The 25,422-nt window shown below is 37.3% G+C and overlaps 1 protein-coding gene and 1 long non-coding RNA gene across 6 annotated transcripts in view; both read left to right on the top strand.

The window, feature by feature from the left end:
* Positions 1-2,912: 2,912 nt before the first annotated feature.
* The window catches only part of LOC140035335 (uncharacterized), a 49,311-nt gene continuing 26,801 nt past the window's right edge, over positions 2,913-25,422 (top strand). For 2 of the 4 annotated variants that reach the window (XR_011839462.1, XR_011839459.1), the window contains exon 1: positions 2,913-9,452. This is a non-coding gene — a long non-coding RNA (uncharacterized lncRNA). The remainder of the gene's footprint in view (positions 9,453-25,422) is intronic. The other 2 variants (XR_011839460.1, XR_011839461.1) reach the window with 2 other exon arrangements.
* On the top strand, positions 15,048-21,813 carry LOC140035334 (uncharacterized). 2 transcript variants are annotated; one of them, XR_011839458.1, is made up of 2 exons: positions 15,048-15,518; positions 17,682-17,959. XR_011839458.1 is itself a non-coding variant. In XM_072075933.1 (2 exons), the coding sequence occupies exon 2, from the start codon at positions 20,067-20,069 to the stop codon at positions 21,432-21,434; it is 1,368 nt and encodes a 455-aa protein (XP_071932034.1). In that variant the 5' UTR covers positions 15,048-15,518; positions 18,940-20,066; the 3' UTR covers positions 21,435-21,813. The 2 variants fall into 2 exon arrangements, 1 of the variants encoding a protein (XP_071932034.1); XM_072075933.1 differs by lacking the exon at positions 17,682-17,959 and adding an exon at positions 18,940-21,813.

Genomic DNA, 25,422 nt, shown 5'->3' with positions numbered 1-25,422 from the left:
AAAAAGTGAAAAGTCGCAAAATCAAAAGCAAAGGAAGAAAAGAGAACCTCAGTTTAAAAATAAACTGGAGCAAATTTTGTGAAAGTTCAAAGATGGCAGAATGCCGAAAAATCAAAAGAAGAGAGAAAATGAAAGAGGAAAAGCCTCAATTGAGCACAAGCTCTGGCAAATTCTGATTTAATCCTAAAAATGGGGTTGGAGCAACAATGCGATCTCAGATTTTTCAAACCGTTCTTGAAATCTGCCTTCAAGCCTTAACTTTTTTAAACACCCCACCAGACCCCATTACAAAAGCCGAAAGTCCTGACTTCTGTTCTTTGCAATGGCCTTGTCGAGAAAATTTCTGATGCTGAAAATTTTAGCTGTATTTCTGAATTACTCGGGTATGAGGAAACCCATCAGCTCGAGGGAAAAAAGAGGCAAAAAGCGAAGCAAGAAAAATAAATGTAAAAAAATATCGACTCTGAAATCCCTGGTGAATGATGAGAAAAAAGTCAAACAAAATTCAGGATCTTCAAGTTCAAAATAGGGGCAATTTTGGAAAATGCGATCCTCGGTGCAATGTCCTTGAAAGTTTTATTCTTTAGCTATCATTTTCAAGCCACATTACAAGCTAACAAAGTCCATCGTTGACTTATTCCTTCATGACAATCCAAAGTGAGGATCATGCTCATAAGAAATTCATCAAATCATTTGTGATCATAAGGGTATAGCCCGTTTCCACATGTTTAGCTATCACTTCTGCCCATACGTTGCATGCCTAGAAAGCTTGTATGTTGACTAAGTTTTCTTGAAAAATAAGGGTGACAAACTCTTTGCTTTCACTAAGATGTGATGTTGAATGCATTACAATTTTGGGCACAAGAACCAGACAAATTCTGACCTCCCATTTCCTTAGTCATTTCAAAAATAAAGCCACTTGATTGGGCCTGAAAGATGAACTAACCAGAAATGGTGGCCCATCACCCAAAGCATTGATGCTAAAATGGGGAAGGAATCTTTCGTAATTTGGCATTATTTCAAGAAATTCATCATGGAATATGCTATATGAGTTTAAGCAAGACATTCAATTTTCTTCACATGATATGTTAGGAAAAGCAATTGCTTACCCTGTTCAAATAAATGGAGAGACATCCAAACCAATTTTTGCAATCAAATGGGCCCATACTGGGGCAAATTTTTGTTATGAGATTTCGTGAAAACAAGCCCACACAGGGGCAAATATTTTTTAGTCCAATTGAGAATTTCGTCCAAGAATCAAATAATGCATTTTTCAAATCAATCACGCTGTTTCTTTTCATGAAATTCAAGTGCATGTCATATTTTTGTAAGCCCCTGTGCAGGTATTCATAGTTGAAATCGACGAAGAAGCACCTGGTGATGTGAAAGGCCGATGCCGAAGAAAGAGAAAAAGGGAAAAGGGCCCTACACTGGGGCAAATTATTTTTGAAAAAGATTCTTACAAAAAATCAGAAAAATTCAAAAATTTCAAAAGTCAAAAATCAAGTTCAAATTCTTGTTTCTTGGAAAATCAAATTTGATTGATTGTTTTTGGGCAAATCAAATTCAATTTCTTGACCAATTGGATGGCAGGACCGGGTATAATCCCGCTGACCGCTTACTTCGGCAGGACCGGGTTTTATCCCGCTGACCGCTTACTTCGGCAGGACCGGGTTTTATCCCGCTGACCGCTTACTTCGGCAGGACCGGGTTTTATCCCGCTGACCGCTTTTATCACATTGGGACCGGGTTTTATTCCGCCAATTCTCTCGGCAGGACCGGGTATAATCCCGCTGACCGCTTACTTCGGCAGGACCGGGTTTTATCCCGCTGACCGCTTACCTCGGCAGGACCGGGTATAATCCCGCTGACCGCTTACTTCGGCAGGACCGGGTTTTATCCCGCTGACCGCTTACCTCGGCAGGACCGGGTTTTATCCCGCTGACCGCTTACTTCGGCAGGATCGGGTATAATCCCGCTGACCGCTTTTATCACATTGGAACCGGGTTTTATCCCGCCAATTCTCTCGGCAGGACCGGGTATAATCCCACTGACCAATTCTCTCGGCAGGACCGGGTATAATCCCGCTGACCGCTTTTATCACATTGGGACCGGGTTTTATCCCGCCAATTACTTCGGCAGGACCGGGTTTTATCCCGCTGACCGCTTACTTCGTTGGGACCGGGTTTCATCCCGCCAATCTTGTCAGGACCGGGTTTCATCCCGCCAATCTTGTCAGGACCGGGTTTTATCCCGCTGAACGTGCTTTATACCACTGATCGATTCCCACTGACCAATTCATCATACTGGGGCAAATTATCTTTGGAAAGTTTCTCAAAAATCAAAAAATCAAAAAATCAAAAAAAAAAATCATCAAAAAAATCAAAAAAAATCAAAAAAATCAAAAAACAAAAAAAAATCAAAATCAAAAATCAAATCAAGTTCATCACGGCAGGTTCGGGTTTGATCCCACTGTCCGATTGTCAAAGCATGTTATTTTCATAGCCACTGGAACGTGGGTCAGTCCCGCCAGTGAACATTTCAGTTTCACAGCCACTGGAACGTGGCTCAGTCCCATTAACACTACATTTCGCTTCTTTCATTTGCATCACCAATAAACATGGGTCAACCCCACCAATACTCCATCTCACTTCAATTCGTCTCATTTAAATTTCTGTCCGGGTCTATCCCATGGGTCTATCCCAATTTTAAATTTCTGTTCGGGTCAGTCCCGTTTAAATTCTTGTTCGGGTCAGTCCCGTTTAAATTCCTGTTCGGGTCAGTCCCGTTTAAATTCTGTTCGTTTAAATTCTGTTCGGGTCAGTCCCGTTTAAATTTCTGTTCGGGTCAGTCCCGTTTAAATTCCTGTTCGGGTCAGTCCCGTTTAAAATTCTGTTCGGGTCAGTCCCGTTTAAATTCTGTTCGGGTCAGTCCCGTTTAAATTTCTATTCGGGTCAGTCCCGTTTAAATTCCTGTTCGGGTCAGTCCCGTTTAAATTCTGTTCGGGTCAGTCCCGTTTAAATTTCTTTCGGGTCAGTCCCGCTTTAAAATTCCCGTCTAAGTCAATTCCATTTTAAGTTTTTGTCAAAAGGGGTCAGTCCCCATTTCTAAAACGTCCACCGTTCGTGACGTTCGCCACCGAATAAAGCAGGTAAGTATTTGGTGTCTACTTCTTTGTCTCAAGTTTTTCCAAAACTCAGACAAAGAGGGGCAAACTGTAGACACCAAAATTTTGAGCCATTTTATTTCTACTTTTATTTAATTTTTTAGTGTTGGATATTTTTCTAGTATTTTTATAGCATTTTTATTTCATTTTAGCTTTATTTCGTTTTTTTTTATTTTTATTTTTATTTTATAAGAATTTTAACATAAAATTTGGAAAATGGAAAAGGCACTCAAAAATACGCTTTAGTTGTTTGTTTTCATTTTTAAGTTCACTGTTTTTTTTTGAAAAAAAAAGGGAAAAAAGGAAAAATGAGAAAATGAGAAAAACGAAAAAGAAAAGAAGAAAGGAAAATGAAAAATTGCAATTGTTTTTGTTGTTTATTGTTTTTAGTTTATTTATTGCTAGCCAATGTTAATTAATTTGTTGTTTTTCTTTTTAATTTTATCATTATCATTTTGTTAAACAAAAAAAAAAAAAAAAAAATACGCAGCATGCAAGCTGCGTTTTGCCGCAGCTTGCAAACCAGATTTCAGGAGGTCCTTTGGGGGGTAAATCTTAGCATAAGAAGCCAGGTGTCTAGGACACCTGGAGAAGGGGATTCTAGAAGGGAGCTAGGGTAGGAGGCTGAGGAAAAAAAAAACGGAAGTCGCAAGAGAGGACAAAGGGGGGAAGACGGCTAAGAAAATCAAAAAAAAAAGGCTTGCGGCTGGGAGAAAGGGAAGGTTAACAGTGAAAAGAAAGGAACCAAGGGGATTGAAGGGGACGGCTGGATAAAAAAGGGATTGAAAATCCGGGGCTGAAAAAAAAGGGAAAGGGGATAGATAGAGTGAGAGAAGGATAGCTGAGGGAGTTTCGAGAGGAAGCTAAGAGTGGAGTTTATGATGGCTGGATGAGAGGAAGGGAGAAATCTGAGAGCAAAAGAAAAGAAAAGGGGCGCCGCAAGAGGAAAAGAGATGAGGAAGGGGAAGATCGGACATCGGGCTAGATAAAAACAGCAGCGAGAGGAAAAGAAAAACACTAGAGGGCTTGAAGGCTGAGAAAGCTTGAAGGAGGAGGAGAACCAAGAAGGTCACGGCTGGGCAAAGCTTTGAGGTCTCTGGTCAAATCAAAAAGAACGAAGAGGGTTGCTACTCAAGTTTTTGCCGATAAAATTCATCAGAAAAACAACGCTGTAAGGTTCTTTCTTGACTTTATCCTATGGACAATCTTTGTTACTAAATCTGTGTCTATGAAATCAGGGGTTTACTTGGTGTTTTTGATTGTCTCTCTTGATTTTGAGTCCGTGAGCATGGAAAAGTCTGGATTACAGTAGCTATTTCCTTACCGATAGTCGTAAAGCTGCGATCTTTTGTTCCTAGGTTACGGGATATACTTTGTTGGGTTCCAAATCTGTTCGACGTTGTTATTTTTGTTCCTGGACTGCATTTTAGTAGCAAGATGTCATCTTTGAAAGGAAAGGGCATTTATACGACCAGCTCCTCTGAAAATGTATCTAAGTTCATGCGCTGCAATTTGCAAAAAGAAACCCAGCAACCAGAAATCTTGCAATAAAGTGTAATATTTGGCTTGTTTGATGATTGGGGTTGCATCTTGTGGTTGTTTTGGGTTCAAAGTTGATGTTTTGTTGGTAATGTTTCACAGCAAGTTGTAGAAAAAATTCCTGCTGCATTTTTCCCATTCTTTTGCTGTTTAGCTCCTTTTATCCCTGTCGGTCTGCTTAGACTTCTTGCTTTAAAACTGCAACAAAATTTAGCTATTGTTTTAGTTGATAGCTGAGAGTTAAATCCAAATATCTAGTGAACCTGTTTGCCTGATGAGATGGAGAGAAAGTCATGGCAGAAATGGTGTAGGAATCTTAAAAAAAGTTGCAGCAGCCTTTTGTTTTTTTTTCTCTTCTTTTTTTCTTTACATGTTTTGCATGATTTTCCAGAATTTGGCATGAATGTTTGCTGGAAAATGCAGAGCAGGATTGTCGAGCCATTTTGCATTGAATTCTCCAGCATTTGCATGTTTTTTCCTTTCTTTTCTGGTTTGAAATACGCATGGCTCAAAGCTGCCAAAGTTTGCGGCAGAAATTTGCAGATTCCAGCTTTCATTTGCAGCTCAAAGTAAAGAAAAGATTGGTCCTTCTACGTATACATGCATGAAATCAAAAGGAAAAATTACATTTTGCCCCCCCCCAAGCTGCTATAATTCATTCAATTAGGTCCCTGCTTTGGTTGCATTTGAATCCCTTGAATTTCCCCTATTCTGATATGGCCTAAAACCTTTGGGTAATTAAACCAATTTTGCCCTTTTAGACTTTAATTATCCTTTCATTTTTCAAGTCGTCTTTTGGGTGGATTAATTCTTGATTTTAGATCATAATTGTGGCTTGATAATTTTATTTGATTTGCTAATCTTGTTGAGTTTAGTTTTATGATTTGGTTTTTTTGGGTAATAATATTTGGTTGGGTTTGAAAAGTGGGCTTAATTTCGTTTGTTTGGATTTCTGGTTTGGGTTTAAGAGGTGAAGCCCACTCTGTTGGTTGGATTTGCTTTGCTGGAAAGTGAAAGCTAGCCCATCTGTTTTTGCTTGGGTTTTTCGGTTGGGCTAGGAAGAGCTTGGCCCCAACGAACAAATAAAATGGCCCATTCCCTTTTTGTTCTGAATTTCCATTGGGCTGGGAAGCTTTGGCCCAAACAAATAATAAATGGCCCCATGGCCTGGTCCATTAAGAAACCAGAGAATGCATTTGCAGATCAGTCCCTGTACTTTTCTTTAATTTCACTGTGGCCCTAGATATTTTCAACTACTTTGAATTCGGTCCTTACTTTAATTGCAATTAGGTCCTTGAACTTTATTTTTCTGTAATTTTGACCCCAAGACTTTATTAATTTTTGCAATCAAGTCCTTTCTTCTTGTGACTTCTTAAATGTGGTTTGTTGACATGATTTAATTGATTCAAATTCATGTTTATTTTTTGTCATTTGTGATTATTTGTCAAATAAATTGGCACCTTGACTCCTTTATTATTTTGGAGGGTAAATAAGTTGATTTCACTCCATTAGAGCTTCATTTCAAGGGAGGTATAATTTCTTTTATCCCTTTTGTCTCTCCTATGTGATCCAATGTGCTAAGTGTGAATCGCATGCCTAATTTGCTTTCCTTACCATTCTTTAGTTCCATTATTTCATTCCTTCTTGCTTTTATTAAATTATTCTTTTAAATGGGGTATGTGTACACCTCTTGGCTTGTAATAGATAGGGCTGTGGCGAGCAATTTGGTCCATTTTCCTTTTCCCCTTTTGTTTTAGTTAGTGAATGTAGTAAGTTCATTAGCTTGGTTGCATGCCTACGTGTTACGTGTTTAATCGCCTTTTTAGGTCCTTGCATCTAGTCAAGCATGCTAAGTGTTATGTGCTACGTGTTTATAAGTGATTCGCATGTCTACTCGCTTTTTATAGTCATGAATGAATGTGATGGATGAATGGACGTCACCACACTAGTCCAATGCTAGTTGTGGCCCCCTTTCCCGTCGCCACACTAGTCCAACGCTAGTTGTGGTTCATTGTTCCGTTTCCGCTAGTCCAACGCTAGTCGGAATTCATAGAATGGGCTAGTCCAACGCTAGACCCTTAGGGATTTCCCCTCATTAGTACATGTTTGCATGTTTCACTTCATTTCATGCATTTTTCTTAGTTTTATCATTTGGCATGCACCTCGAACCCCTTTTCCCTCCATTTTAGGATTTTTGCATTTCATGCTAGTTATAGGGTTCATTTGCTTGAGAGTCCCCTTAAATATGGGATATAGACGAGTGTGGCTTTTTTCTAAGCCTTAGCACGCTTGTATCCTCTCTATCAAAGGGCAAATTGAGTCACGATTTAGGTCTCCCCGTACCCATTATGCATGAATTCCCTAGGTTCATGCATCCACTCTATCATTACACTTTCATTTTTTCCTACCATTTGCACACGTACACCTTTTATCCCTCCATTTGCACACGTACACCTTTTATCCCTTCACTTACACACGAACACTTTTTCTCTCATTTGCACACGTACACCTTTTTATCCCTTCACTTACACACGAACACTTTTATCATCACTTGCACACATGTACTTCATATTATCATTTCACACACCGCACCTTGCCCACTCACGTGCACATTTTCACTTACATATTATTGCCTTTTATTACTTTTTTTCAAACTCATGTCCTCACATTGCATACATGCACTCCATTCATTTGCATCCCACTCGCATTATTCGTGACTTCTTCAAAGGATCGTTATTGGGCTTCACAATTAATGTGATTGGCACCACTCAACCTTTGAAGGGAAATTTCCCCCAATACCCCTAGGTCTAGGGTTTGCATTCATGTAGTACATCCAAATGTAATAAATTCTTTGGTTAAAACAAGAAAATCTTTGATTAAATCACGCAACTAGCCTTGGCTTGGTCGAAGGGGTGCCTTGGATTTTTATCCTTGCCTTTCCCTTCGTCAAATGTGACTCCCGAACCTTTTTCTTTGTTTGCGTGGACTAGGAGTCGATCAAAAGGGTTTCTTACTTTTTTCCTTAAAAATTCACTTTTTGGGTGACTTGGTACACCCTAACTCTATACCAAGTGGCGACTCCATTTTTCATAAAAAAAAAATCCTTTTTGAACTATTTTTCTTGGGTTAAATCGTCGCATTTTCAAAAGTCCCATTTAGACCCATCTTTCTTTTAAATCACAATTCATTTTCCAATCACAAAATACATTTTTTTTTAAAACCATTTAATTTATTTATTTATCAAAAAATGGGGCGCGACATCAGATTTGTTAGTCTTCGATGGTGGCTAGAATTGTTTTTGTCAAACCCAAAACCAACTAGGATTCCCAAACCAAAACACCTTTCTTCACTCAAATCTATTTTCTTTTTCTTGTGTTTCTTCTCTTTGTTTTTTTCAAACGCAAAACAGATTTGTTCTTTTATTCCTTTGTCTATTCGGATCAAACTCAAAGTTTCAAGAACAGGTTGGGTTATGCACACCACAGCCACTATTTTGGTTTCAAGAAACAAGAACTTGTATCAAGAGTCTTTGCTTCAAGAATTCAAGAAACCCTCGTCAGCAATCCTAGTATCCCAAGATATGTCAAGAATTCCAAGAACAAGGTAAGTTTAACAAGAACTTCAAGAAAATGAAGGGAAACAGTTTCAACCGTTTTACAGTAAGATACCCAAAAAAAAAAACCTAACCCCCTTTTGTCAAGAAAACCCACTGTAGACACCAAATTTTTAATTTAGTTTTATTTACTATTATTTTTATTTTCATTGATTAAATGTTTATTATTATTCATTTTTAGTCTCTTAGTTTTTATTTTAAGACATTTTTAGTATTTAAATTTCAAAAAAAGAAAATTTTCACAAAAAGTTGTTTTAATCATTTTCGATTCAATTTGAAAAATATATATAATTTTGTTTCTTTACTTAAATTAATTTTTTGAAAGAAAAAATAAAAAATAATAATAAGGAAAAATGTGTGAATAGGTGTAAATTTGCATATGGGACAAGTGTACCTTTGTGTTTTTGACAACACAACACCTAGAAGGTGAGGTGTTGGGACACTTGGTTGGTTTAGGTAATTTTGGGAGAACAAAAATCAAAAACAAAAAAAGGGGTTACGACTAGGTTTTGAAGAGAGATCTTTTGGGAAAAAAAAATAGGGAGCTTGGTCTGATAGCAAAGGAAAAGAAAAAAAAACAGAGCAAAGGAAAAACGACGGAAACTAAAAGGGGAATCGAGAGAGGCTTCAGCGGTGGGTAAGAAAAACAGAGCCAGAGAGGAAACGAGGAAACAACAGAGGAAAAGAGGCGGCGGACAAGGATTAGCAAGGAGAAAAATTTACGGGCAAAACAAAAAAACAGAGAGGAAGGCTTTGGCGGAAGAACAGAGCAAGGCAGGAGCAAAACAAAAAAAAGCAAAGAAATGGGCATCGGGTTGAAATGGAAAGAAGGAAAACAGAGGGCAAGAGGCTTCGGATGAAAAAGAAAAATAGAGCAAAGGAAAACAGAGTTGCAAGAACAGAGGAAAAGAGGAGCGACGGACAAGGAAGTCAGAGAGAGGTAGACGAAGAAAAGGAAAGAAAAAGCTTCAGCTACGAAAAGGCAAGAAACAAGAAGAAAGAAAAAGATAGCTACTGGTGGCGGAGGAAAACAAGGAAAGTCCATCGGAAGAGCCATCGGAACCACCGCCACTCGCCGTTACCTCATCGGAATCCGCCACTGTCATCCACGACTTTTCACTGCAAGAGGCCATTGTAAGTTAATTTTCTCCTTCACAATCCAATTTTTGTTCCAACATAAGCTCTGAAAGATTTCAAAGCGTGTCTGCCGTGGTCTGCCGTGAGCACGTTGCTTCAATTTCATGTTGATCGTTCATGTTTTTTTTGAATACACATGCTTTGTATGTTGATTGGACTGTGTTCCTTTGTGTTGCTGATAAATTTTGGGCTCTGACTTATATCATTTGAGCGAGCAATTGCTGAAATTATCCATGCCCGTTAGTTGTTTGATAAAATGTCCGAATGAAAAGTTTGAACCAAAAAGAATGAGTTGTGGGTATTTTCTGTATGCGATTCAAAGGAAAACCGGGCCAGCTCAAAGCTGGCCAGAGTCTGTGCGTTTGCTAGGCGAGAAGAGGTGTGAGGACCCGAAAATTTCCTTATTTTATTTTATTTTACTGGCTTAATTAATTATTTAATTCGACTATTTAAAATTCATTTATATGGAAAAACGCTTCTCTTATATTTTTAAAGTGTTTTGTTAGAAAAGTTACTTTTCGAAAACTCGTTTAGTTCGGAACAACAAGTACACGTTTTTCGAGACTATATTTAAATTAAGGGTGTATTAATTTTGGAAAAGTAAGAATGATCAATAGTGAATTAAGAAAAGTCATGAGGACTCGCAAAATTTATTTATTTTAAACTCCTGTTACGAGTTTATTTAAATATTTAATTACCTGCTTGCCCGAATATTATTTTCTAACCTTTTTAGACCCAATTACATTGAACTATGACTTACGTGTATTTTTAAAATGACTTGTTATGGAAATTAATTTTTGGAAGCTCGTTTAGTGAGAATAGTGAATACGCGTTTTCGAGACAGTGATCGATTTGGGGATACAGTGAGTTTGAAAAATTGGAGACTTATACATCAGCCTTAAAAATAGGTATTTTTTTGTTTAAGTACTCAAGTATTAGTTAGTAGTACTATCGTTACAAGAATTTCTTAGAGGTTTCACCGTAGCGCGCATAAATCGAAAATTCGTGTATATCAAGTCGGATCGGTTAATTGGAGAATTAAGGAATTTATTCTAGACTATTAAGAGTGAATAATAATAGTATGAATACAAGTACATTGGAGGTTTAGTGCACTAACGAAAGAAACCCGAAAGGAAACGAGTACGAAACGCGCACGTACGCGCACTAGTTTTGGTTGACTTTTGGAGTATTCTTAGCCACACATTCTTAAGCTTTCTTCAGAAGCTTTTGTAGCTGCAACAACCTTTCTTTTCTCCTCTACCAGCCGTGCATCACTCTAAGGAAGAAGACAACCAAAATTCTTCTTCAACAACTCCCTCATTTCTCACCCAAATCACTCCAAAATTTAACTACAACTTGCAAACAACTTGGAGATTCACTTAAGTTAGGAAGAAAGCTTCATTTCCACGATTTTCTTGGGGCTCAAAGTGACCAAAAATTTCTGATCTTGATCATCTAAGGAGGTAATGATGATCAACCCCTTGAATTTTAGTTTATGGAAGTTATATTGCACTTGTGAACTCATATATCCATGTGGGTAGATTTATTTATGTTGGATTTTGGTGTGTGAGCTCTATGAACTCCCACAATGACTTGAGGACTGATTTTATGGGTTTTGATGTGATTAATGTTGGTTTAGTGCTTAAATTAGTGGATATAAGTTATATTGATGAAAGGAAACTCAAAGAAGGTGTAATGGACAAAAGTGACAGTTTTACCTCTGGCATGTTCGTGCACTTTAGTGCAAATTTTTTAAGTTCTAATGACTTGTTTATGATGTATACATGTTATATGATTGTGCAGAAAGTTTCATTGAAAAATAATGTAATTTGGTTGGCAAACGTTGTGATTTCGGAAGTTCACAAACGGCCATGACTTTTTGCTCCGATATCGAAATCGAGTGCCGTTTCCGGCACTGGAAACTAGACATTCTCAGCTTTCCAATGGTATAAAATCCATATCTAGACTCCACTTGAGTGAACCATACCACTCATTTGAACATGACTGTCCTGTTTCGCTGGTTCACTGGAGTCCACGTCTTGAGTTGCAACTTGATGCTCAAAAATGAGCTAGTTGTGGACAGATTTTAAAAAATAATTTCTTCTGAGAAATTGACACCTTATGAATCAAGTTTTCAACCCCACCAACTATACTCAATTCCAAGTTGAATTGAGTTAGATATGGCCAAATTACAGACCTGGATTTTTGCTTAAAAATTCTCTTTTGGCTAGTTAAATGGCCTAACTTGATTTGGGACATGTTGTTTTGGAAACTTTGATGTCCAACATCTACCAAACTTTATATTAGATGTTCCTTAGACTTTGTTTCACAAATAAACCAAATTTGGGTTGGTTGCATTGGACAAAATGTTTAAAAAGGAAAGAAGAGTTAGAAGACAGTTTTGCCTTGGAAAATTTCTTGAACTTTGATAGAGGAGTAGTCCTCATATGGAGGTTTAATTGTGCCAAATTTGGTGATTTTCTAAGACCATTTTGATATGCAAATGATGTCCCGAAATTGCTCTTTGAATCTGGAAAACTTTTCCTTTTCTCTTAGCCGAATGGCCAATCTTGACTTAGGACTTGTTATTTCGAAATTCTTGGTGTTAATCACCTAAGAAAATATATCTTGAATGTTACTTAGACATTGTCTATGCAAATGAACTATGTTTGAAAATATTTCATTAGCCAAATGATTTAGAAAAGGGAAATGGTAGCACAAGGCAGCTTTGCCTTGAAAATTTAAAAACTTTCGTGACTTTGTTAACCGACTTCCCGTACATATTTTTCCATGAAATTCGACAGAGGAATAGCCCCTATATGGTAGTATAATACTGCCAAATTTGGTGCCATTCCGAGTCCGTTTTAATGCTTAACCAAAGTCCCAAAGTTTGTGATTTGAATCTAGAAATTGCCTAAAAATTTTGATTTTTCATCAACTTTGAGCTACTATATCGTGGTGCTCAAAACTCCAATTCTTGTTCTGATTATTATGTTTTAAACTATGTTTGCGACTCTAATTGAGTTCCAAATTTTAGAGGCTGGTTCACATTGTGTGAATTTTACTGAATTTCCAAACTTTGCCGAAAACCAACCCCGAAACTGTCTCGCAAGCCAAAACAGCAACTTTGAGACAAATTTTGAATACCTTCCATTTAGAATCATGGAAAAGTGTCTTCTAAAAACTTTTAGTACTTTGGAATTAGTTTCCAACGGTACCAACTTTTCCAATTTTAGACTCATAGAGAGTGAGATCTGATTTTTCAAAATTTGCTTGCCGAATCTGAAATTTCCGAACTTAAAAGAAATTGAGGGTTTCAAACTCTCCATTTTCCTCCGATATTGCTAGACCATTTTACACTTGATTTTAAAAGTAAAAATCAGATTTCTCTTGTATTTTTGAAACCCACTTCCGAGTCTCGATTATAAATAATTAAGACTCAATTCATGAATTCTCCTTAAATTGTATACTAGTACAACTTTCTTTGATAAGTAGGGGTTCTAAGTGATAGTTTATAACAATTGATGGTTATTTGCTCAAGCGTTCAAGGGGACCTTCAAGAAGGACTCGGAGCGGACGCCTAAACACTTGTTTTGGCGCTTACTCACTTGTTTTGACTAGGTGAGTGTTGCATATAGGAGTACGTAATTTGAATAAGTCTATGACATGTTTATTCCATGATTGTCAAGTGTTAAGTGCTACATGTTAAGTATTTACCACACTCATGGATATTTAAGTAAGGTATACTTGAATTACTCGACATGAAATGTTTGAAGTGCATATTTACGTGACTACTTGAATTACTCGACATAAAATACTTGAAGTGTATATACTTTAATTACTCGACATGAAATACTTGAATTGTACATTTACCTGAAGTGTTTAAATGATTAATTATGCTATGGCTGCATAAGTCAATTAAAGTGAACCTCCTCGACTCTTAAGTGGTAAAAGTGAGAAACGGCCAATGGCGGCCTATTAAAATAACTAATGTCTACCAATTAACCGTGATTATTACTGTTAACCGTCAACTGTTAACCGTTAACTGTCAATCGTTAACCGTTTAATGTAATTACTTACCGTTTTCCTATCTATTTGATTACCTGGTAGTTGATTACTTGATTACTGTAAATTACATGTTCACATGAAATTATCAAATATTGCTTACGTGTTTATGTGTTAATTGTTGCTAGTAATTGCTCATATGAAATTGTTCACCATTTTAAGGCGAGTGTGTACTTTATCTCACTCGACCTACCAAAAGAGTAAATTTTACCATTCACCAAGTTATTTGATTACTTGTGCATGTTGTAAGCTCTAAGCTGAACTTGGACCCTGCCCTTGGTTACTGACCTACTTGAGCCAGGACTGGGCTCGGTCAAGTAGGTTGGAACCTTGGGCCACCGTTTCGATATACTCAAGTATTACCACTGGAGGGATAAGGTGGTGACCAGACAAACCGAGCGGATCCGGAAGTTATAAGGTGCAGTTGACTGACATAGTTCCAATGGAACACCGTATCTTTCAATGTGTGTTTATTTTATATAATGATAACCGTTTCATGCAAATATTGTGAGAACCCGTAAAACCCTAATATTTTCCCTAGGGTTTATTTCCCCTTAATTGCATGTTTTCTGCATTTTCGGGCTTAGAAATATTTTCCTGGTAGATTTTATGAGCAATTATAGTTTTTAGATGATTTTTCTAGTATTGGAGAATTTTTAGAAAATTAAGAATATATATTGGACGTGGGACCCACTAGTGCGAAAAGTTCGGAAAAATTCGGCCAATAAGGTTAAGTTTCGGATACTGTGTAAAATTTATCGGGTGTTAAGTGATAAGTAGAGTGTGTGAAGTGATTGATGTGAGAGAGAAAAGAAAGATAAGAAGGCATTAATGGAGGTGACAAGTGTCACTTTCTTATTGGATGCCTTTTAAGAATTACTATTCACAATTTTGACTTTTTTGACCAAAGGTTAAATATCCAAAAAATGGCACAAAATTCACCATTTTTCTCTCCTTGTTGGCCGGCCACCTTGAGCAAGAAAGGAAGGAGATTTCTTCAATTTTCAAGCTTCTACTTGGTGCAAATCAACCAAAAACATTTGCTTCCATCCATTTCACTCCATAAAATTCTTCCTTCTAGAGCTAGTAAGTTGTTTGGTGAACTTTGTTTGAAGGTTTAAGGTGTCCAACATCCTCCTCTCTCTTGTTTCTTGGTAAGTGATGTGAGGACTCGTAAAATTTACTTATTTAATCTCCTATTTCTAGCTTATTTAATTATTTATTTGGTCTTTTACTCCGAATATTATTTTCTAAGCTCTTGAGACCTAATTACATGGAAATATAGTTTCATTATATTTTTAAAATGACTTGTTTCAAAAATTAATTTTCGGAAGCTCGTTTTGTAAAAATAGTGAACACGTCTTTGGAAATCTTGATCGATTGAGAGTACAATAGGTTTGAAATATTGGAGACATGTACAATGGACCTAAATTAGGCATTTTAATGTTTAAATACTCAAGTGATAGTTATTAGTACTATCGTTATAAGAATTTCTCGGAAGTTTCGCGTTATTGCGCTTAAATTGGAGATACGCGTTTTCACACGCGCAATTTAAATTGAGGAACTTTAGACCCTTATTTTGGGACAATTAAGAGTGAATAATATTTATATGAATATAAATGCATTAGAAGTTTAGTACACTAGTGAAACAAACGCGAGAGGAATCGAGCACAAAACGCGCGCGTGCGCGCACTTTTTGCGGTTGACTTTTGTGCACCCAATCCTTAGTCATTAAGCTTCCTTTGGAAGCCTCATTTCAGACCACAATTTCTCTCTCTTGCTTCCTCATCTGGCCGAACAACAAAGCAAGAAAAACAGCTCAAGAGTTCTTCCAATTCCTCCATCAAATCTTCACCAAACCTCTTCCAATTCACTCCAAATTCGAACTACACTTAGCTTAACACTTGAGGAGTATTTTGAGCTGCAAAAGGGAGCTGAAAAGCCACGGTTTTCTGGAGCAAAGAGTGACCAAAATTTCTGATCTAATCATCCAAGAAGGTAGCAAATCATCCAACCCATAGATCTTAGTTTTTGTAAGATTTATTGCACATATAAGGTTATATAATCATGTGGGTAGTCTTGTTTATGGTATAAAATGTGAAAGTGGGCTCTATGAACTCCCACTCTTGGGTTGTTGCTGATTTGATGTTGGATGATGAAATTAATGGTGGTTTAGTGCTTATATTAGTAGATTAATGTTGTATTGTTGGTAGAAAATCAAAGGAGGTGCTTGGAGCAAAAGTGACCGTTTTACCCCTGCCTTGTCCGACCGTTTTCGTGCCAGATTTTGAGATTCTAATGAATTGATTATGTTGTTTATCTATTATTGTAAGTGTGTACAAAATTTCATTGAAAAATAACATGATTTGGTTGGTCAAATGAGTTGATTTCCAAAGTTAGCAAAACTGGAAAATGAATCCCGTATTGCCCAGGCAGTCATTTTGTAACGGCCATAACTCTTTGTTCCGATGTCGAAATCAAGTGCCATTTGCGGCATTGGAAACTAGACATTCCTAGCTTTCCATCGGTACCAATTTCACATTCTGGTTCCACTTGAGTGAGCCACACCATTCGATTGAATATCACTGTCCTGTTTCGTTGCTCTCCAGGAGACAGGACAGAAATTGCTTCTTGATGCTCAAAAACGAGCTATTTTTGAATGGAATTTGAAAATGGTTTCTTCTGAGAAAATTCAGCTTTAGAAGAGAGCTTTCCAACGCCATCAACCACGCCCAATTCCAAGTTGAATGGAGTGAGTTGTGGCCAAAGTTTGAAACTGCTACAGTGATAGAATTTTCCACTTGGACAGATTTGTAACTAACAATGATTTGGGACTTGTTGTTTTGGAAACTTTGATGTCCGACATCTACCAAACTTTAGATTAGATGTTCCTTGGACTTTGTTTCACAAATAAACCAGATTTGGGTTGGTTGCTTTGGACAAAATGTTTAAAAAGGAAAGAAGAGCTAGAAGACAGTTTTACCTTGGGAAATTTCCTGAACTTTGATGGTTTAGTTAACTACCTTCCCGTGTGAATTTTCAAATGAAATTTGATAGAAGATTAATCCTCATATGGAGGTTTAATTGTACAAAATTTGGTAATATTCTAAGACCATTTTGATATGCAAATGATGTCACAAAATTCGCTCATCGAATCTGGAAAACTTTTCGTTTTCTCTTAGCCAAATGGTCAAATCTGATTTGGAGAGTTTTATTTCTAAAATTTGGATGTCAATGGTCTTTAAATTGCTCAGTGGATGTTTATGAACTCTTGGTTTCAATAATGGAGAGATTTGGAACTGATTTCATGGTACAAAAAGTTTGTAAACGAAAGAAAAGTGAGAAGGTAGTTTAGCCTTGAAACTCTTCATAAACTTTGGTTGTTTTAATGACTACCTTACCGTGAGAGTTTTTGTACGAAACTTAGTAGAAATGTTGTTCACACATGGAAGATTTAGTGTACCAAGTTTGATGTATTTCTAATGCCAACTTGATGACCGAATGATATTTCAAATCTAGTTTTAAACCTGGAAAATAGCCCAACAGTCTTAACTTTTTCAGCAACTTGGAGGTACTATATCTTGGTGCTCGAAACTCCGTTTCTCGTTCCGCTTGTTTTGTTATACTCTTGGATTGCAACACTAATTGATTTCCAAATTTCAAAGGTTAGTTCAAAACAAGTGAATTTTTGCCGAATTTCTAAAGTTGGCCAAAAACCAACTTAAATCTGTCTTGGTAATTCAAGTTACCAACTTTGAGCCAAAATTTGAGTGCCTTTCACTTACATTCGTGGAAAAGTGTCTTCTAAGAACTTTTAGTACTTTGAAAGAGGATTCCAACAGTACCAAGGTTTCCAATTTTGGACTTGTGGAGAGTGAAATATGATTTTTCAAATATTGCTTGTTAAATCTGGAATTTTCTAACTTAAAGGAAACTAAGGGTTTCAAACCCTCCATTTTCCTTCAATATCATTTGATCGTTTTACATTTGATTTCAAAGATGGAAATCAGATTTGTCTTGTATTTTAAAACCCACTTTTGAACCTCGAGTTACACGAACTCTTAGACTTGTCTCTGCGTTAATTTCTTAGATTGTACTAGTGTACAATTTTCCTCGATAATTAGAATGATTTTGAGTGGTAGTTGATTATTGTTTGCTCAGGCACTCGAGGGAATCTCCCAGAGGAACTCGGAGCGGACACCTAAGATGCTTGTTTAAGAACTACTCGCTTGTTTTGACTAGGTGAGTGTTCCATATAGGAATACGTAATTGGAATAAGTCTATGACATGCTTAACCCATGGTCATTAAGTATTTACCACACTCATGCACATTTGAATAATGTATACTTGAATTACTCGACATGAAACACCTGAAGTAGGTATATTTGAACTATTCGATATGAAATGCTTAAAGAGCATACTTATGTGATTACTTGAAATACTAGATATGAAATGTTTGGAGAGCATATTTACATGATGTGTTTAAATGATTAATTATGCTATGGAAGCATAAGTCGGTTGGAGTAAATCTCCTCGACTCTTACGTGGTGAAAGTGAAAAACGGCCAATGGCGGCCTATTGAAATGACATATGTCTACCAATTAACCGTAATTACTACCGTTAACCGTTTACCGTTTACCGTTAACCGTGTTTACTTACCGTTTTCTAATCTATTTGGTTACTTGCTTACTTGGTTATCTGCTTACGTGATCACCAACTTACTTGGTTACTTGACCACCTGATTACTTGATTATCATGAATCACATGTTATATGAAGCTGTCCATCATTATTAGGCGAGTGTGTACTTTACCTCACTCGACCTACTCAAATGATGAATTTTACCTTTTGTCGAATTACTTGGTTACCTGTGCATGTTGTAAGCTCTAAGCTGAACTTGGGCCCTGCCCTTGGTTACTGACCTACTCGAGCCAGGACTGGGCTCGGTCGGGTAGGTTGGAACCCTGGGCCACCGTTTCGGTATACTCGAGTATTACCACTGGAGGGATAAGGCGATGGCCAGACCGTACCGTGGGGATCAGAAGTCATAAGGTGCAGATGACCGACAGAGTTCCACTGGAACACCGTATCCTACCGTATATGTTTACCTTGTATCATGATAATTGTTTCATGCTAAAATGTCAACATGAAATCCTGAACTATGCCTGTGATATGCTCCATACCTGTTACCTGACCAATGTACTTATATCATGATACCTGTCTCATGATAAATGTCTCATACCATGATAAATGTCTCAAATTACTCGTACAATGATTATCACCTCATGATAACACGCCATTGTGTAACATTGAACCATGCATATGATATGCCCAACTTACTTGATTTATTTGAACTGTTAGAGTGTATTGGAACCTCACTGGGCTGTGTAGCTCATCCCACGTTGTGGTTTTCTTTTACAGGGTTCGAGACCAAGGGTGCTCGTGAGTAGTACTAGATTGTTTTCTTTTGAAAACTTTAAGTTATATTATAACGGATGGCTATTGTACCCTTTTCCGTTGGGTTGTATTTAAGCTTGGAAGCTGCATAATTGTAAGTGTGAGATATTTGGAGTACTTTAATTATGTATTGAAGTTACTTAAAGTATTTCGAGCTTTTGAATGATGGATTGTAGTGAGTCCTGGCGAGAGCTGGGCAGGCGTCCCGCGGATACCCTTTGGTTCGCCTTAGGGAGAAGTGGGGGCGTTACAATTGGTATCAGAGCTTAGGCTTCAGATTTTGTAGTGTATCCTAGGCTTAAATGTTTAGGATGCCGGACTGTGGGACTATTCTGAAAGTTAAATGATTGCTTGTAGTGATGAAATTTAGAGCCACTTCACGTGGTCTCTACAAAGGAGCAAGATAGGGCCAAGTGGTGTTTGGTCCTTACTATGTGATTAAGTAAAGACTTAAGTGCCCTTCTAGAAATGTAAGTTGTGAATCATGAATGTTATAGGTTGTAAAACCTTTATCTTGATAATTGGAGGGAATTTGATATGTATGTTGGGTAGGAATCTCGAATGTGGTGATTTACTCTTGGGACCGGCCGGCTCGAGATGTGAATTATCCTATTTTGGATTCTTGAACCCGAGTACTTGGGAGTGGAAAGCAACCATAGGGACTTTATATCTCCATTTGTGGGGAATAAGAATGAATCGATATTTCATGTGAATGGTTACAGGAAACCAATAATTGTTTGGTTAAGATGGTACAATAATTAAGAGTGGAAGATGGAAAATATCGTAACCCAAAAGATCCTTGTGTTGGGATTGAAATCGAGCATGTTAGGGAACGAGAATCGTCTAGTTCCAATTAATCTAGTGAATCTCTACTGGTGATCTTTCATAGTGAGACGATGGGAGTAGAACTTAAGAGTTTGCGCCTTGGAGATGAATGTACTTGTGATAATCACTTGTTTATTTTTGTTATTGACTTTGACTTGGCATGAACTTTACTTGGCCATAATTTGTGTTATGATTTAATGAACTCTAGTTTGTGTTTACTTGCATAGTGATAATGTTATTTGTGAAAGTGTCTTCATCCTCTTTAAATGTTGCTACTGGTATATGAGTGTAGTTCAATTTTAACTAAGTGTGAGGGTTATGCATGTGCGTATAGATTAGTTGTGGACATGGAAACTAGAGGACAACGAAAGGGACGTCAACCTAGACAACCCCGAAATGAAAGAGTAGCTAATGGGTCCGATATCGATCAAAACGTTGAGCTAAGTGCTGGGAGAGGAAATGACCAGATAGGACAAGTTTTAACTCGCATGACGGATATCCTAGAGCTCTTGGTAGCTCAACAAGGTCAAGGTGTTGGACAAGGAAACCAACGTGGAAACCAAGAGATAGGGGAGGATCGAGCTTTAGAGCGGTTTCAGAAATTCTCTCCGCCCAAGTTTGCTGGAGGGCCTGATCCAGAGGTGGCTGAGAATTGGTTAGAAAATATAAGAAATATATTCGATGCCTTGGATTACACAGAGGAGAGACAAGTCACATTTGCTGTATTTCAACTTGAAGGAGCAGCCCGAGCATGGTGGAATGTTATAAGAAACAAGTGGGAAAGAGATCAAACTCCGAGAATTTGGATAAACTTCGTGCGTGAATTTAATGAGAAATTTCTTCCTCCACTTGTCCAAGAAAAGAGAGAAGATGATTTTATAAAGCTTCGTCAAGGAACTTTAAGCGTAGCTGAGTATGAAACACGCTTTACGAAGTTATCTACATATGCCCCAGAATTGGTGGCTACTGAACGGAAGAGAATAAGACGGTTTATCCAAGGATTAGATTTGGAAATCCAAGATGCCCTTGCCGCAGCACAGGTTGAAACATTTAGTGACGCTCTTGAAAAAGCGCAAAGGGTAGAAAGCACAAAATCTCAACTGAGAGCTTTTCAAAAAAGGAAAAGAGATACATCTGACAGTACACTAGGAAAAAATGGACCACCACCCAAAGTTAGAAAAGAAGTGGATGAAGTAGGACTGTTACTTCCTGCACCACTCATGATAAAGGAACCAAAAGGAACTATGTCACGAGGGACTTCAGTAGGACAAACACGATCAAAGAAAACCTCGCAAGCAAGTCAGGTCACAACACCTCGTCCGACTTGTGGATATTGTGGAAGGACGAATCACACTGAAGAAAACTGTTGGCTAAAGGGACGAAAGTGTATGGGATGTGGGAGTACCAATCATAAAGTTCATGACTGTCCAAGGAGGTATCCACGAGAAACTACTGCTCAACAAGGAAATGGAACTGTTCCTCGACAAGTCAATGGAAGGAGAAACCGACCAATGGCATCTGAAAGAACGCATGACATGAACACACCACACGGTTCAGAGTTGTCTGAGATTACAGAAGGTATGAATTTCGAGGACGAAATTCTTTTAAGGAGGGGAGGTTGTGAGGACTCGTAAAATTTACTTATTTAATCTCCTATTTCTAGCTTATTTAATTATTTATTTGGTCTTTTACTCCGAATATTATTTTCTAAGCTCTTGAGACCTAATTACATGGAAATATAGTTTCATTATATTTTTAAAATGACTTGTTTCAAAAATTAATTTTCGGAAGCTCGTTTTGTAAAAATAGTGAACACGTCTTTGGAAATCTTGATCGATTGAGAGTACAATAGGTTTGAAATATTGGAGACATGTACAATGGACCTAAATTAGGCATTTTAATGTTTAAATACTCAAGTGATAGTTATTAGTACTATCGTTATAAGAATTTCTCGGAAGTTTCGCGTTATTGCGCTTAAATTGGAGATACGCGTTTTCACACGCGCAATTTAAATTGAGGAACTTTAGACCCTTATTTTGGGACAATTAAGAGTGAATAATATTTATATGAATATAAATGCATTAGAAGTTTAGTACACTAGTGAAACAAACGCGAGAGGAATCGAGCACAAAACGCGCGCGTGCGCGCACTTTTTGCGGTTGACTTTTGTGCACCCAATCCTTAGTCATTAAGCTTCCTTTGGAAGCCTCATTTCAGACCACAATTTCTCTCTCTTGCTCCCTCATCTGGCCGAACAACAAAGCAAGAAAAACAGCTCAAGAGTTCTTCCAATTCCTCCATCAAATCTTCACCAAACCTCTTCCAATTCACTCCAAATTCGAACTACACTTAGCTTAACACTTGAGGAGTATTTTGAGCTGCAAAAGGGAGCTGAAAAGCCACGGTTTTCTGGAGCAAAGAGTGACCAAAATTTCTGATCTAATCATCCAAGAAGGTAGCAAATCATCCAACCCATAGATCTTAGTTTTTGTAAGATTTATTGCACATATAAGGTTATATAATCATGTGGGTAGTCTTGTTTATGGTATAAAATGTGAAAGTGGGCTCTATGAACTCCCACTCTTGGGTTGTTGCTGATTTGATGTTGGATGATGAAATTAATGGTGGTTTAGTGCTTATATTAGTAGATTAATGTTGTATTGTTGGTAGAAAATCAAAGGAGGTGCTTGGAGCAAAAGTGACCGTTTTACCCCTGCCTTGTCCGACCGTTTTCGTGCCAGATTTTGAGATTCTAATGAATTGATTATGTTGTTTATCTATTATTGTAAGTGTGTACAAAATTTCATTGAAAAATAACATGATTTGGTTGGTCAAATGAGTTGATTTCCAAAGTTAGCAAAACTGGAAAATGAATCCCGTATTGCCCAGGCAGTCATTTTGTAACGGCCATAACTCTTTGTTCCGATGTCGAAATCAAGTGCCGTTTGCGGCATTGGAAACTAGACATTCCTAGCTTTCCATCGGTACCAATTTCACATTCTGGTTCCACTTGAGTGAGCCACACCATTCGATTGAATATCACTGTCCTGTTTCGTTGCTCTCCAGGAGACAGGACAGAAATTGCTTCTTGATGCTCAAAAACGAGCTATTTGTGAATGGAATTTGAAAATGGTTTCTTCTGAGAAAATTCAGCTTTAGAAGAGAGCTTTCCAACGCCATCAACCACGCCCAATTCCAAGTTGAATGGAGTGAGTTGTGGCCAAAGTTTGAAACTGCTACAGTGATAGAATTTTCCACTTGGACAGATTTGTAACTAACAATGATTTGGGACTTGTTGTTTTGGAAACTTTGATGTCCGACATCTACCAAACTTTAGATTAGATGTTCCTTGGACTTTGTTTCACAAATAAACCAGATTTGGGTTGGTTGCTTTGGACAAAATGTTTAAAAAGGAAAGAAGAGCTAGAAGACAGTTTTACCTTGGGAAATTTCCTGAACTTTGATGGTTTAGTTAACTACCTTCCCGTGTGAATTTTCAAATGAAATTTGATAGAAGATTAATCCTCATATGGAGGTTTAATTGTACAAAATTTGGTAATATTCTAAGACCATTTTGATATGCAAATGATGTCACAAAATTCGCTCATCGAATCTGGAAAACTTTTCGTTTTCTCTTAGCCAAATGGTCAAATCTGATTTGGAGAGTTTTATTTCTAAAATTTGGATGTCAATGGTCTTTAAATTGCTCAGTGGATGTTTATGAACTCTTGGTTTCAATAATGGAGAGATTTGGAACTGATTTCATGGTACAAAAAGTTTGTAAACGAAAGAAAAGTGAGAAGGTAGTTTAGCCTTGAAACTCTTCATAAACTTTGGTTGTTTTAATGACTACCTTACCGTGAGAGTTTTTGTACGAAACTTAGTAGAAATGTTGTTCACACATGGAAGATTTAGTGTACCAAGTTTGATGTATTTCTAATGCCAACTTGATGACCGAATGATATTTCAAATCTAGTTTTAAACCTGGAAAATAGCCCAACAGTCTTAACTTTTTCAGCAACTTGGAGGTACTATATCTTGGTGCTCGAAACTCCGTTTCTCGTTCCGCTTGTTTTGTTATACTCTTGGATTGCAGAATTTTCTAACTTAAAGGAAACTAAGGGTTTCAAACCCTCCATTTTCCTTCAATATCATTTGATCGTTTTACATTTGATTTCAAAGATGGAAATCAGATTTGTCTTGTATTTTAAAACCCACTTTTGAACCTCGAGTTACACGAACTCTTAGACTTGTCTCTGCGTTAATTTCTTAGATTGTACTAGTATACAATTTTCCTCGATAATCAGAATGATTTTGAGTGATAGTTGATTATTGTTTGCTCAGGCACTCGAGGGAATCTCCCAGAGGAACTCGGAGCGGACACCTAAGATGCTTGTTTAAGAACTACTCGCTTGTTTTGACTAGGTGAGTGTTCCATATAGGAATACGTAATTGGAATAAGTCTATGACATGCTTAACCCATGGTCATTAAGTATTTACCACACTCATGCACATTTGAATAATGTATACTTGAATTACTCGACATGAAACACCTGAAGTAGGTATATTTTGTGACGCCCCGAAAAAAAAGAGTGTGAGAACCCGTAAAAACCCTAATATTTTCCTAGGGTTTTAGTTCCTTTAATTGCATAATTTTTGCATTTCTGGCTTAGAAATATTATCTGGGTGGATTTTATGTGCAACTAAAGTTTTTAGATGATTTTTCTAGCATTAGTGAGCTTTTAAAAAATTAAGAATATATATTGGACGTGGGACCCACTAGTGCGAAAAGTTCGGAAAAATTCGGCCAATTAGGTTAAATTCCGGATACTGTGTAAAATTTATCGGGTGTTAATAGACAAGTAGAGTGTGTGAAATGATTGATGTGAGAGAAGAAAGAAAGGATAGGAATGCATTTAATGAGGTGACAAGTGTCACATTCTTATTGGATGCCTTTTAAGAATTACTATTCACAATTTTGACTTTTTTGACCAAAGGTTAAATATCCAAAAATTGCACAAAATTCACCATTTTTCTCCTCCTTATGGCCGGCCCTCTCTAAGCAAGAAGAAAGACAAAACTCTTCAACATTCTAGCAAACTCCTAGCTCAAATCAACTAAACCACTTGCTTAACTTAGTTTTCACTCCATAAAATTCTTCCTTCTAGAGTTAGTAAGTTGTTTGGTGAACTTTGTTTGAAGGATTAAGGTGCCCAACATCTTCCTCTCTCTTGGTTCTTGGTAAGTGAAGCTTGAAACACCCTACTACACCTAATGATGCTTATGTTGTGCTTATTAGTGATAAGAGTGCTGAAATTTCTGGTTTTAATCTTGGTTTGAAGTGATTTGGTGAAGTTTTCCATTTCATGATGATTTTTCTGGTTTAATTGGATTATGATGGTGTGGTTGTTTGTGATGATTGGCAATGGACTATAATGGCTCTAGTGGATGTGAAATGTGGATAAATGCAACCAATTTTGGATTTGGTGTGAAAATTGAAAAGCTAGGGTTCTTAAATCCCCAATTCTGTCCGGTTTTGGATCATAGGGTTAGAGGCCGAATTTGACTTTCCTCAAAACATGAAAGTTGTAGGTATTGATGTGTTTGAGGTGCCTGTAAAAT

This window comes from Coffea arabica, chromosome 2c, assembly GCF_036785885.1.
Source record: "Coffea arabica cultivar ET-39 chromosome 2c, Coffea Arabica ET-39 HiFi, whole genome shotgun sequence".
NCBI classification, from domain to species: Eukaryota; Viridiplantae; Streptophyta; class Magnoliopsida; order Gentianales; family Rubiaceae; genus Coffea; species Coffea arabica.
The sequence above is the reverse complement of the archived record's forward strand: the minus strand, read 5'-3'. Positions and strand labels throughout refer to the sequence as shown.

Bases quoted from the DNA above. Each gene is read 5' to 3' on its own strand.
- LOC140035334 (XM_072075933.1), top strand. From the start codon at position 20,067: ATGTTGCTACTGGTATATGAGTGTAGTTCAATTTTAACTAAGTGTGAG.